The 13405-nt window shown below is 41.4% G+C and overlaps 1 protein-coding gene across 5 annotated transcripts in view; it reads left to right on the top strand.

The window, feature by feature from the left end:
* Positions 1-13405, top strand: part of xrcc5 (X-ray repair complementing defective repair in Chinese hamster cells 5) — a 144719-nt gene that overhangs the window by 3075 nt on the left and 128239 nt on the right. For 4 of the 5 annotated variants that reach the window (XR_011356885.1, XM_069936097.1, XM_069936095.1 and 1 more), the window contains exon 2: positions 10846-10959. Coding sequence is in view for 3 of the 5 variants with exons in the window: in XM_069936097.1 (XP_069792198.1) it covers positions 10846-10959 (114 nt within the window). In the remaining 2 variants the exon portion in view is untranslated. Of the gene's footprint in view, positions 1-10845; positions 10960-13405 lie in introns of those variants that run through there. The other variant, XM_069936098.1, reaches the window with a different exon arrangement.

Below are 13405 nucleotides of genomic sequence, written 5' to 3'. Positions count from 1 at the left end.
TTGCCACAGAGGGCAGTGGAGGCAGGTTTATTAAATATATTTAAGAGGGAATTAGATCTATTTCTTCAGTATAAAGGTATTAAAGGTTACGGAGAGAAGGTGGGGACGGGGTACTGAACTTTAAGGTCAGTTGAATGGCGGAGCAGGCTCAAAGGGTCGAGTGACCTACTCCTGCTCCTATCTCCTATCTTCTATGTTTCTATGAACAAATTTGGGAACCGTACATGGAACACAACAGAGAGGTCCTACCGCGGACTCGTGATTCTCTTGATGAGCTTTCTTTCATAAGAGATATTCTTCAAACAGGAGTGACCATTTTCTGGGCACAAATGAGAAGTGGTCTTACTTATTTAAAATCCATGTGTTGTATCTCCGATGAATAGGATAATACAAGTCCTGTCTTTCCAGGAGGTCGTTTTATTCTTCAGTTTTCTTCTTAAGAGTCATGGAGTTTCCTTCCATGAAGAGGCTGCACTCTTTATTTTAAAAATAGCATTTGAAAAGTGGTTTCTCTTTTGAAGTCCACTTACTTTTAACATTCCCATTTTAATAGGAGTAACACATAACAGCACCTATTCTAGTTACTGTAATTCAACCCTGTCTTTCAAAAGATTCTAACTTCTTTGTGTGTCACAGGGTCTTGACTTCTGAATTAAACCAAAAATGTCTGCATTTCATAATCTATTTCTCCAAATTATGTGACATTTACATCATCAATGAGGTCAACCTCAATCTTGGAAACCATATAACCATGTACTGGAATCCTTAACAGTTTTAGTTTAATTTCTGCAAAACTTCTTGCCTTTTCCAAAACCACTCCATATCTATAGCAATCTTTGACTTCATCTCTGTTCAAGAGGCTTAATTGCCTGGTACTTGAGTTTAAATTAAGAACACTTCTGTCCCATTACGGTTCTACTTTTCAGAATTATCGACTCCAAGAATGAATTCACTCACTGAATACAATGGTTCTCTGTAAATGTGTAACCCTGTAACCAGCCCACAACTAACCAAAGACATATTTGTAAGAAATATATCTTAACATTAACTTAAATACTGCAGCACTCAGGCCCATACATCCAGATTGGGCAATAGTTTTTCCCTTCAGGCCATCAGACTCCTGAATTCCCTGAACATTTGTGCATAGAGTACCTTGGTACCAGGACTCTTACAGTATATTTCTTAATATTTAATATTTTATGTGCTTAACTTCTATTTTAACTTGTTTATGTAAATATGCTCCTTGGTCCTGGTGAAACACTATCTTGTCATTACCATGCGATCATGGTATACTGATTGATCGCATCATGAGCTAGTTTGGAAACTCGTGTGCCCAGGAATGTAGAAAGCTGCAGAAAATGGCAAACCCAGACAGGTCCATCACGGGCACAGACCTCCCAAAGAACACAACACGACAGAAAACATCATTCCACGAGTGCCACTAACCTGCACCCAGTCCATAACCCTCCAGACCTCTCCCATCCCTGTATCTATCCAATTTGTTCTTAAAAGTTAAGAGTGACCCTGTATTTACCACGTCAGATGGCAGCTCGTTCCACACTCCCCCAGTGCTCCTCTTAAATCAAGGATCGGCAACCTTCAGCATTAAAAGACCCTTTTGGGCCTGTTTCCCACCAAATAAAACCCATCTGGAGCCACAAAACCAGTTTGATCCCTAAAATGAAGAAAACACCGCATATAGAGAGAGAGAGAAAGAGAGTTTAATTACACTTATGCTATGTATACAAGTGCTATAATTCGTTACATTTATGAAGTAAAGGAAGTACAAACAGAAAATGACTGACATTTTATTTCTGTTTGTAACAAAACAACAAATTCTTTTGAACTCTTTTTTAAAAAAAAAGACACTGGCACATATAAGTTTCAAATAAAATACACAATGTGGGCCTGTTTGAGTCCATCCCTTATTTGTGGAATTTTTTAAAAAATAAATATTCACTTTAATTAAAAAGAGCAAACAAAAAAAAATGCCAGTTTGTATTTTATTCTGAAGGTTTCCGTCATCCGTTGATTTCCTCAGTCACGTAGCTACAGCAGTCAACTGCCAACCAAAATATAAAACACAACTACATTAGTTCAGGGTCCAATATAAAAGTATATATTTGCAAAGTAATAACTTATTAAATGATTTCTTTCACCTGGTTAATGTGACTTCTGTTCCTGAACCTCACTGCACAGCTGATCAATATAAGGGCTGTAGGACGTCACTTTGATCTTCACGCAGGATTGCATGCTGTCATCCATGAGCCGCGAGCGATGTTTGCTTTTTATGTAGTTCATGCTGGAGAAAACCTACTCGCATAGGTATGTGGATCCAAAGATCGACAGGACACCGAATGCTTATTTTTTCATGTTCATGTAAGTGTCAGGAATTGAATTCCATGTTTCGAACACAAGTTTGTCCGGTTTGGGGAAGTTTTCAATTTCACTCCCTTTGTGCTTCTGAGCAAGAATGGCCTTCTGACGAACAACATCTTCAAGATCAGCTGTCAAGCTTCTGAATTTAGACACCCAAAAGTCTTTGTCAGCTATATCGGCCAGTTCGATCTCAAGATTGGGTTGACTTACATCTGTAAATGTAGTCATATTCAACAGGGATAAATCGATGTTTAGTGAGTGACAAGAAAGGACAAAGTGTTTGTTTCCTCTCTGAACTCACAGAATCTCTCCCCAAACACAGTTTGCATTGCAATGATTGCACGCTGTAAATGCTCGTAATTGATCTGATTGTGTGCTTTGAACTCCCTCAAAGAGGGGAAGTGAGACAGCGTACTTCTCTGTACATCTCTAGCAAACACTGCCATCTTGTGCTCAAACGCCAAAACTTCCTCCAGCATCTGCAGGGCTGTGCCTCCTTTCCCCTGAAGACTTTTGTTCAGCATGTTAAAGTGTGCTGTCATATCCACCATGAAGTGTGGCTTTTCCAGCCCATTTGGCTGTTTTAGCTCCAGAAAGGTGAGGCCTTTGCTTTCCAGGAAAGTTCTTACAAGTTCCAGACACGCAGCAAAATGCTTCAGCACCTCCCCTCTGGACAGCCACTGGACTTTGTTATGCAGCAGGAGATCAGAGTATGTGCTTTCAACTTCTTCCAATAATGAAAGGAACTGGCGATGGTTTAATCCTTTTGCCATTATTTTGTTCACTATCTATATGACAAGGTTCATCACTTCTGAGCATTCCGGAGGAAACGTTTGAGTGCACATTGCCTCTTGATACAGAATGCAGTGAAATGTCAGCAGTTTTCTACCGAGCGAAAAGTAGTCACGACCCCTTTTGTGCTCCTGTCATACTTGGTGCCCCATCAGTAGCCACTGACACTGAGTGGGTGAAGTTTATTTCTTTGGTCTTTAAACAATTTAACACAGCCTCACAGATGTCCTCCCCCCGTGTATGGCCTTTAAGTGGTATCAACTCAATGATTTCTTCCTGTGGCCCAGCAGAGTTCACATATCTGCATAATAGCATTATTTGCTAAATATAATCTTTTGATTCATCATGGGCGATTGAGTACGTAGGAGCCAAATTAATGTCCCTAATTAGTTGACTGGTGATATTTGCTGCCATTTTTATGGTCCTGTCCTTGACCGTTTTGCAGAGAGTGGCATATCTCTGATTTTCTGAACAATTTCACTCTTATTTTTGAAGTCCGAGAATAAATGTTCTGATATCTCGAGAAACAATTCTTTTATATATTCCCCATCTGTGAACGGCCCGTGCCTGGCGATCTCCCAAGCTGCCACATAACTAGTACTTGAATTTGTAGACTTCATCTACTTCTTCAAAGTATTTTTTCTCTGCTTAGCTTTCCGCAGCAGTTCCGAAACTGCTCTTTTTCTTTCATCTCCAGATGGGTATTTTTCAGGAAAAGCTGTGTGTTTATTCTGGAAATGTCTTTCAACATTTGATTTTTGGTTGTTTGCTAATTTCTCGCCACATATTAAGCAGACAGGTAAACCAGCTTTGTCAGCAGTGAAAGCAAATGAATCTGTCCATGAAACATTAAATGTTCTGTTTTCATCAGAAACTTTTCTTTTTTTGGATTTATCCATGGTTAGCTTACCGGCGGATCGAAAGTTCAAAACAAGTCACTTGCCAAACGACGACAGGTGACGCATACAGTGGTATCAACCACTACAGTCCTGTGATGCAAATTTTGATCAACAAAATATTACAACACTTTTTATTTTAATGTTAGAAGATCCCCTTAATCTCTGAAATAATAATTATTACATTGATAAAACTAACTAAATAAAAAAATCAAATAAAATAGCCATTTACTGTATTCATATTATTTTTTCAAAGCCACAGGGAGCCACGGCAGAAGGATTGAAGAGCCGCATGTGGCTTCAGAGTTGCAGGTTGCAGACCCCTGCCCTAAACCTTTCCCCTTTCACTTTATTTATCTCTCATAATCTAAGTGGAAAGAGCCTACTTGGATTTACTCTATCTATACCTCTCAGAATTTTGAAAACCTCTATCAAATCTCCGCTCATTCTTCTATCTTTAATCTTTCACTTTAACTCAACTCCAGAAGACCCAGCAACAAACTAGTAAATCTTCTCTGCACTCTTCTGATATTCTTCCTGTAGTTTGGAGACCAGAACCGCACACAATATTCCAAATTTGGTCTCATCATTGTCTTAAACAACCTCACCACAACGTTCCAACTCCTTTACTCAATACTTTGATTTATGAAGGCTAAGATGCCAAAAGCTTTCTTTACACCCTTCTCTACCTATGATGCCACTTTCAGGGAATTATGTATCTGTATTCCCAGATCCATTTGTTCCTCAGCACTCCTCAGTACGCTTCCATTTACTGTGTATGTCCTACCTTGGTTTGTCCTCCCAAAATGCAATACCTCACACTTAACCATATAACCATTTACGGAGCGGAAACAGGCCATGTCGGCCTTTCGAGTCCGCACCGGTTCACTAGAACAACTCCACTAGCTCACGATGACCTTTTCCATTCAGCACAGAGCATCTCTGACCCAGTACCATTGGGTAATACAGCAAATTCTTTAATTGCAGATGAGACCCTATTCCAGGTCAAAATGTTGGCTTCTGTGTTTCCTCTGCGTTGTTCACACATCCGGCCAGTGCGAGATCCCTGGTGGCCATCTGCCATTTTCTGTCCCATTTTTCCAGTTGATCCAGATCCCCCTTGCAAGCTTTGAAAATCTTCCTCACTATACTCTTCTAGAACCTCATTTGCTCCTTGTTGCCTATACCTGCTATACACCTCCCTCTTCTTCTTAACTAGATCACTGATATCCCTTGAAAACCAAGGTTTCCGATGCCGTTTACCTTTGCCTTTAATCCTGAGAGAACATGCAAACTCTCCACTCTCAAAATTTCGCCTTTGTCCAAGGCCATCCACTTACTGAACACATCCTTGCCAGAAAACAACTTATCCCAATTCATTCTTCTTAGATCCTTTTTCATTTCCACAAAATTGACCATTCTTCAATTTAAAATTTTAACTTGAGGACCAGACCGATCCTTATCCATAATTAACTTGAAACTCATGATTTTATGGTCACTGGACCATCTATTGAAGACATATGAAAGGCTCTGCCTCAAGAAGGTAGTCAACAACGTAAAGGATCTACATCACCCTGGACACTATCTCTTTTGACTTGTAACTTCAGCAAGTCCAGCACCAGAATATTTTTTCCAGCAGCTATCAGGCACTTGAAATTCCTGTCCGACCATAGGACCACCAAATTATCTGTGTGGACTCGTGGATTTAATTGTCATGAACCTGTCACAAAATTTGTTGTGTAACAGGTGCAATATTGCTATAAATTATTTTGTAAAAAAATAAATTAGTATAAAAGAGAAAGGGAGGTAGTGTCTGTTGTTCATTGTCCATTCAGAAGTCTGATGGCAGAGGGAAAGAACCTGTTTTGTTCTGTTGATTGTTCATCTCAGGCTTCTGTATCTCCTTCCTGATAGTAGCAGTGGTCAAGGTTCTTGTGGATAGAGTCTGTTTTCTTGAGACACCACTTCTTCTAGATGTCCTTTTTGGAGAGAGGGCTGATGCCCATGATGATGCTGGCCGAGTTCTAAACTCTCTAATCTTTTCCTGAGCTGTGTATTGGCATCTCCAAACCAGAATGTTCTCTATGGTACACCTGTAGAAATTTGCAAGAGTCTTTGGAGACATACTGAATCGCCTCAAACCTCACAAAGTCTAGTTGCTGGTAAGCCTTCTTTATTATTACATTGGCATGAATAGATGTTTACACCGAGGAATTTTAAGTTTTTATCCCTTTTCTCTGCTGACCCCTTGATGAGGACTGGTTTGTGTTTTCATGACTCCCAGCTCCTGAAGTCCACAATCAGTTCCTCAGTTTTGATAATGTTGAGTGCAAGATTGTTGGCTTGATACCACTCAACTAGCTGATCTAAATCCCTCCTGTACGCTTCCTCATTGATCAAAGTGAATGGTGGTGTAGGCTTGAAGAGCCAATTGGCCTATTTTCCGTGTTTCTTTGTGTGCGATTCTGCCGATGACCATGGTGTTATCAGCAAATTTGCAGATGGCATTTGATTTGTGTGAAGCCAGGCAGTCACTGGTGTCAATCAAGTAGCACAGTCGACTAAATGCATTCTTGAGGTGCGCCTGTGTTGATTGTTAGTGAGGAGGAGACAGTATTTCCAATTGATACTGACTGTGGTCTTCCAATGAGGAAATTCAGCATCCAGTTGCAGAGTGAAGTGCTGAGGCCCAGGTCTTGCTGACCAGTCCTTGGGGTATGATGGTGCTGAGCAGTAATCAGTGAAAAGAGGCCTGATGGTCACGTGATCCAGGGCTGAGGGGAGAACCAGTGAGATTGCATCTTCTGTGGACTGATCGTGGCAGTAGGGAAATTGCAGTGGGTCCAGGTCTTTACTTGGGTACGAGTTAACTCCATTACCAACCTCTCAAAGTATTTCCTCACAGTAGAAGAGAGAGCTACTGGCCGATGATCATTGAGAAAGCTCACCCTACTCTTCTTGGGTTCTTGGGCACTGGGATGATTGATGTCCTTTTGAAGCAGATGGAAACCTCTGATTGCAGCAGTAAGAGATTGAAAATGACTGTGAACACTCCGGCGAGATGGTTGGTACAGATTTCAGTGCCCAGCCAGGTACACCATCGGGGCCTGACGCCTTGTGAGGGTTCATTCTCTTGAAAGGTTCTGATGTTGTCTTCAGATCAATATCACAGGGCACTCAATTACATCGCACCACAGACTACCACCGCAGTCCAATGGCCTCCTCAAGAGATCTCACTGGCAAATGAAAACTGCCCTGATGGCTCAACTCAATGGCCCCAATTGGACTGATGAATTGCCGTGGGTACTACTGGGAATCCGCATGGCTTTGAAAGAAGATGTGGCCTCGTCCTCCACCAAACTAGTGTGTGGAGCCTCACTTATGGACACGGGTGAATTTATATCACCAGCCCAAGTCAGGAAGAACAGCCCACAGCTCTCCTGATGTGACTTCGGAAGAAAGTTGGCACCTTGGTGTCTGTCCCAATCTCACACCATGGTCTGATAACCTACTATGTCCCAAGGGAGCTCAAGGACTGCCAGTATATGTTTGTGCACAGTGGGATGCATTGAACTCCACTTCAGCAGCTGTATGAGGGTCCTTACAAAGTGCTCCGACACAATAGAATGAGGTGTATACTGGACATTGGAGGCAAGGAAGAAGCCTTCACCGTTGACCACTTCAAACCGGCACGTCAACCTTGAGCAGCAGGTGCTAGTAGTGTGCCCATGGCGGAGAGATCGCCTGCCTAAACGAAAGAACTTTATACAACAAATGGACTCATCACCTCCTGATGCCGGTTCAAGGGTGGAGTGGGGGACATGTAGCAGGCTGTGGCAATCCGCAAGTGAACTGGGTCATGGAGGTGCAGGCTCGCACAGGGCTGAGAGCCCCAAGACACAGGGAGCACTTCCAGTCCTCCAGGCTGATGCCACAATGGTCCCGGGAGCAGAAAAATATCATGGGGGTGGTGTTTATAAGCTCACACCAGAGTTTCAATAAAATCAGTCAAATAGACTCATGCTGACTACTGTGTCTTTGTTCACTACAAGTAACACATAACAGCATCTATTCCACTTACTGCAACTCAACCCTGTCTTTCACAAGGGTCCAACTCCTGTGTGCCCTATAGGGTCTTGACTATTGAATTGATTCAAAATGTCTGAGTTTGCCAATATATTTCTTAAACTCATGTGACATTACATCATCAATGAGATCAGTCTAATTCCTGGAAACCATGTGACCATTTACTGGAATCTTCAACAGTTGCCAGCTCCAGTTTCTTGGAAACCATGCGACCTTCATGACTCTGGCTTGCAGATGTCACAACTCCAAAAGATGACCTCACTTCTGAATGTATTGCATGCTTGTGTATAACCCTGTTCCAAACCCACTACATTACCCAAGGCCACTACATTACCCAAGGCCACTACATTACCCAAGGCCACTACATTACCCAAGGCCACTACATTACCTAAGATGTATTTATAGGAAATAGAGCTTAACGTTAACCTAAATATTAATATTAACATAGATTCATTACATGTGGTCACTCTCACCAAAATGTTCCCCCACTGAGAAGTCTGCCACTTGTCCAGGTTCATTCCGCAGAACCAGATCCAGTATGGCCTCTTCTCTAGTCAGCTGGTCCACATACTGTGTCAGAAATCTTCTTATACACACTCGACAAATTCAGCCCCATCTATCCCCCTTGCAGTCAGGAAGTGCCAGTCAATATTAGGGAAGTCAAAATCACCCAAAGCTACAACCCTGTATTTCCCGCACCATTCTAAAATCTGCCTGCTCATCTGCTCCTCGGTGTTCCAAGGGTTATTTGGAGGCTTATAGACGACTCCCAGCACAGTAATAGCTCCCTTCCTATCTCTGACTTTCACCCATACCAATTCGGTCACCTCCCTCTGCATCGTCCTCCCTTTCTATAACCGTGATACTATCCCTGACCAGTAATGCTACTCCTTCCCCACACTCCACCCCCCACTTTCTACCTCCCATCCTATTTTTTTTAAAAACCTAAACCCCCCGTACCTGTATCAGCCAATCCTGACCCTTCTCCAGCCAGGTTTTAGTAACGGCCACAACATCATAGTTCCACCTACTGATCCAAGCTCTAAGTTCGTCCCCTTTATTTCTAATACCATTACAATTCTAATGTTGTAATAGACACATTTCAAACCCTCTCACTGGCTCCCTTTGTTTTGTCCCCTGTCTGTCCTTCCTCAGCAACTCAGAGCACATAGCGTCATGCTTTTGTCCTTCTATCCTAATCTCTGCACTCAAATTTTGATTACCATCCCCCCCCGCCCCCCACCCCTGCCAAACCAGTTTAAACCTTCCCCATCTTCTTCTTTGGCTTGGCTTCACGGTCGAAGATTTATGGAGGGGGTAAAAGTCCACGTCAGCTGCAGGCTCGTTTGTGGCTGACAAGTCCGATGCGGGACAGGCAGACACGATTGCAGCGGTTGCAAGGGAAAATTGGTTGGTTGGGGTTGGGTGTTGGGTTTTTCCTCCTTTGCCTTTTGTCAGTGAGGTGGGCTCTGCGGTCTTCTTCAAAGGAGGTTGCTGCCCGCCAAACTGTGAGGCGCCAAGATGCACGGTTTGAGGCGATATCAGCCCACTGGCGGTGGTCAATGTGGCAGGCACCAAGAGATTTCTTTAGGCAGTCCTTGTACCTCTTCTTTGGTGCACCTCTGTCACGGTGACCAGTGGAGAGCTCGCCATATAACACGATCTTGGGAAGGCGATGGTCCTCCATTCTGGAGACGTGACCCACCCAGCGCAGCTGGATCTTCAGCAGCGTGGACTTGATGCTGTCGACCTCTGCCATCTCGAGTACTTCGACGTTAGGGATGAAAGCGCTCCAATGGATGTTGAGGATGGAGCGGAGACAACGCTGGTGGAAGCATTCTAGGAGCCGTAGGTGATGCCGGTGGAGGACCTATGATTCGGAGCCGAACAGGAGTGTGGGTATGACAACGGCTCTGTATACGCTTATCTTTGTGAGGTTTTTCAGTTGGTTGTTTTTCCAGACTCTTTTGTGTAGTCTTCCAAAGGCGCTATTTGCCTTGGCGAGTCTGTTGTCTATCTCATTGTCGATCTTTGCATCTGATGAAATGGTGCAGCCAATAGTTCTAGCAAACCTGCCTGCCAGGATATTGGTCCTCCCTCCAGTTCAGGTGCAGCCTGTCCTTTTTGTAGAGGTCAGACCTTCCCCAGAAGATATCCCAATGATCCACAAATCTGAACCCCTGCCCCTGGCTCCAACTCTTCAGCCACGCATTCACCTTTTCCTGATTGTTTCAGCTGTGACTGTTCTCTCTCTCTCTCTCTTTCTCTCTCTCTCCATCTTCCAACTGCTAGAAAGCCTATGTGACTCTCTCACTTACAAACCCCCCCCCCCCCCCCACCTTCTCCAGCAAACAATAGGAGTTAGTATTTTGCTCCTATCTGTTGTTTTAGGTAAACAGGAATGCATGAGTGACCTTTCTGAGAGCACTTTGTAGATCCTTGCAAACAGCCAAAGTGTCTCCATTCCAAGTCTATTCATTTTATGACATCATTTCAATTAGCAATTATTTGTGTTAAATATTTCTCTATAGTTTCTGTAAAGTTCACTGAATATTAATTCTTCAGTATTTCAAATAAGATCTGTTTTAAAGTGTGTATATGTAAGTAACCTACTTTAATTTTACCAATTTTTCTCCCAAATATATATACATTACAAAAGTGAAGTTTCTTAAAATATTTGCTGTTCTTGCAGAGTGCAACTGTTCTCTGCTGGGATGTGGGACAGACAATGAGCATTGCACCATTGGGAGAAGAATCTCCATTTGAACAAGCAAAGAAAGTTGTGCTACTGTTTCTCAAACGCCAGGTAAATAGTTTTACAATCTGGAATTTTTTTCCATTTTTCTCTGGGGTTCTGATTTTTACAGATAATTACAGTAATTCCAAAGAAAGGCAGAGATCCGTTGAATGTGGCTTCATATCGGCCAATTTCTTTATTAAATGTAGACTATAAAATATTGGCAAAAATAGACTTGCCAAATATTTACCTCATTTAGTACATGTTGATCAAGCAGGTTTTATTAAGAATAGGTATGCTTCTGATAATATCCTTAGATTGATTACGTTGATCAATGCATCGAGACAGCAACCCAGCTAACCAACAGTTGTTGTGGTTGACGCACGTGGAAAAGGCACTTGATCGGGCTGAGTGGAATTTTTTATTTTGAGTGTTCAAAAAATTTAATTTTGGGCCATTTTTTACTGGTTGGGTAAAGGCATTATATAAAAATCCAGTTGCTCTGGTGGTGACGAATGGCCAAATTTCTTTGTCATTCAATTTAGCACGATCAACACGTCAAGGCTTTCCATTGTCACCAGCCTTATTTGCATTGGTCATTGAACCGTTAGTCAAAGCAATTAGACAAAATGATAATATTAAAGGGATAAAAATTGTAGATGATGAATAAAAGATTAATTTATTTGGTGATGATGTATTGATATACTTAACACATCCAGAACAATCTTTGAAGCATTTCCAAAAATGTTTGGAACAATTTGGTATATTATCTGGGTATAAAATAAATTGGGACAAAAGTGAAATATTACCAGTTTTGGATGGAAATTATAGTGAGTGTAAACAGATTAGGTACTCGAGATGGCAGAGGCCAACAGCATCGAATCCACGCTGCTGAAGATCCAACTGCGCTGGATAGGTCACGTCTCCAGAATGGAGGACCATCGCCTTCCCAAGATCGTGTTATGTGGCGAGCTCTCTACTGGCCACTGAGACAGAGGTGCGCCAAAGAAGAGGTACAAGGACTGCCTAAAGAAATCTCTTGGTGCCTGCCACATAGACCACCGCCAGTGGGCTGATATCACCTCAAACCGTGCATCTTGGCGTCTCACAGTTCGGCGGGCAGCAATCTCCTTTGAAGAAGACCGCAGAGCCCACCTCACTGACAAAAGGCAAAGGAGGAAAAACCCAACACCCAACCCCAACCAACCAATTTTCCCTTGCAACCGCTGCAACCGTGTCCCTGGACTTGTCAGCCACAAATGAGCCTGCAGCTTACGTGGACATTACCCCTCCATAAATCTTCGTCCGCAAAGCCAAGCCAAAGAAGAAGAAGAAGAAGAAGTAGAAGAAGAAGAAGAAGAAACAGATTACAAAACTGCAATGATCTGATAAAATTAAATAATTAGGAGTAATTGTTAATGCAAATTACCAGTCTCTATATAAATTAAATTATGTACCATTATTTAAAAAGAATAAGATGGATTTGATTAAGTGGAAATGTCTTCCGTTAACATTAATAGGCCAGGTAAATTGTATTAAGATTAATATCTTTCTAGGTATTCAATATTTTTTTCAATTGATTCCATGTTCACTTCCAAAAGTATTTTTTCAAGATTTGAATACGGCGGTGCAGAAATTTTTATGGAAGGGAGAGTTAGCGAGAGTAGCATTACAGAAATTGACGTGGAAATGTGCTTTAGGAGGACTTCAGTTACCTCATTTTCAAAATTATTATGAAGCTGCACAATTAAAATTTGTTAATAGAATGTTGGATACTACATAACCTCCTAGTTGGGCTAAAGTGGAATTAGTTGTATTTCTGAATATCAGGTTCATCAGTTTCTATTTAAGTGGAATTCTTGTTTATTACAGGGATATAATATGCCTGTCTTAAAACATTTATTAGGGATGTGGACTAAAAGGAATTTTGTTCTAGGTACGAGGAATAAGTTATCAATTCAAACTCCATTAAATCAAAATGGGGTTATATTCCTTTTTCAATGAATAATATGTTTTTAAAGGTATGTGACTCTGAGAGTATAAAGGTGCTTGAGGATTGTTTTGAAGAAGGACAGTTTCTTTCTTTTAATTGACAGAGAAAAATTTGGAATAACATTTAATTCTTTATTTGTATATTATCACGTTTGAGCTTTGATAAGGGATAATTATGGAAGGGAAATGAAATTACCTGAATTAACAAAGTTTGAGTTTTTGATTTCGCAGACATTAAAAAAGGGTTTTATTTCTGATATGTATGCTTTGTTACAAGATAGTATGAATAAACCAAATTTAAATAAATCTAGAAATAAATGGGAAGAAGATTTATCTCATGATATACCTCAGGAGGATTGGGAAGTCATGTGCCAAGATGGGGTGACTAAATTACTTAATGTAAGATACAGTTTGGTTAATTATAATTTTTTTAAATCAGCTGTATTTGACCCCTGAGAAATTGAAGAAATAGGATTTTGTAATTTGCATTTATGTTTTAGATGTGGACTACATACTGGAACAT

The sequence above is a fragment of the Narcine bancroftii genome, chromosome 4, assembly GCF_036971445.1.
Source record: "Narcine bancroftii isolate sNarBan1 chromosome 4, sNarBan1.hap1, whole genome shotgun sequence".
NCBI lineage: Eukaryota > Metazoa > Chordata > Chondrichthyes > Torpediniformes > Narcinidae > Narcine > Narcine bancroftii.
The sequence above is the reverse complement of the archived record's forward strand: the minus strand, read 5'-3'. Positions and strand labels throughout refer to the sequence as shown.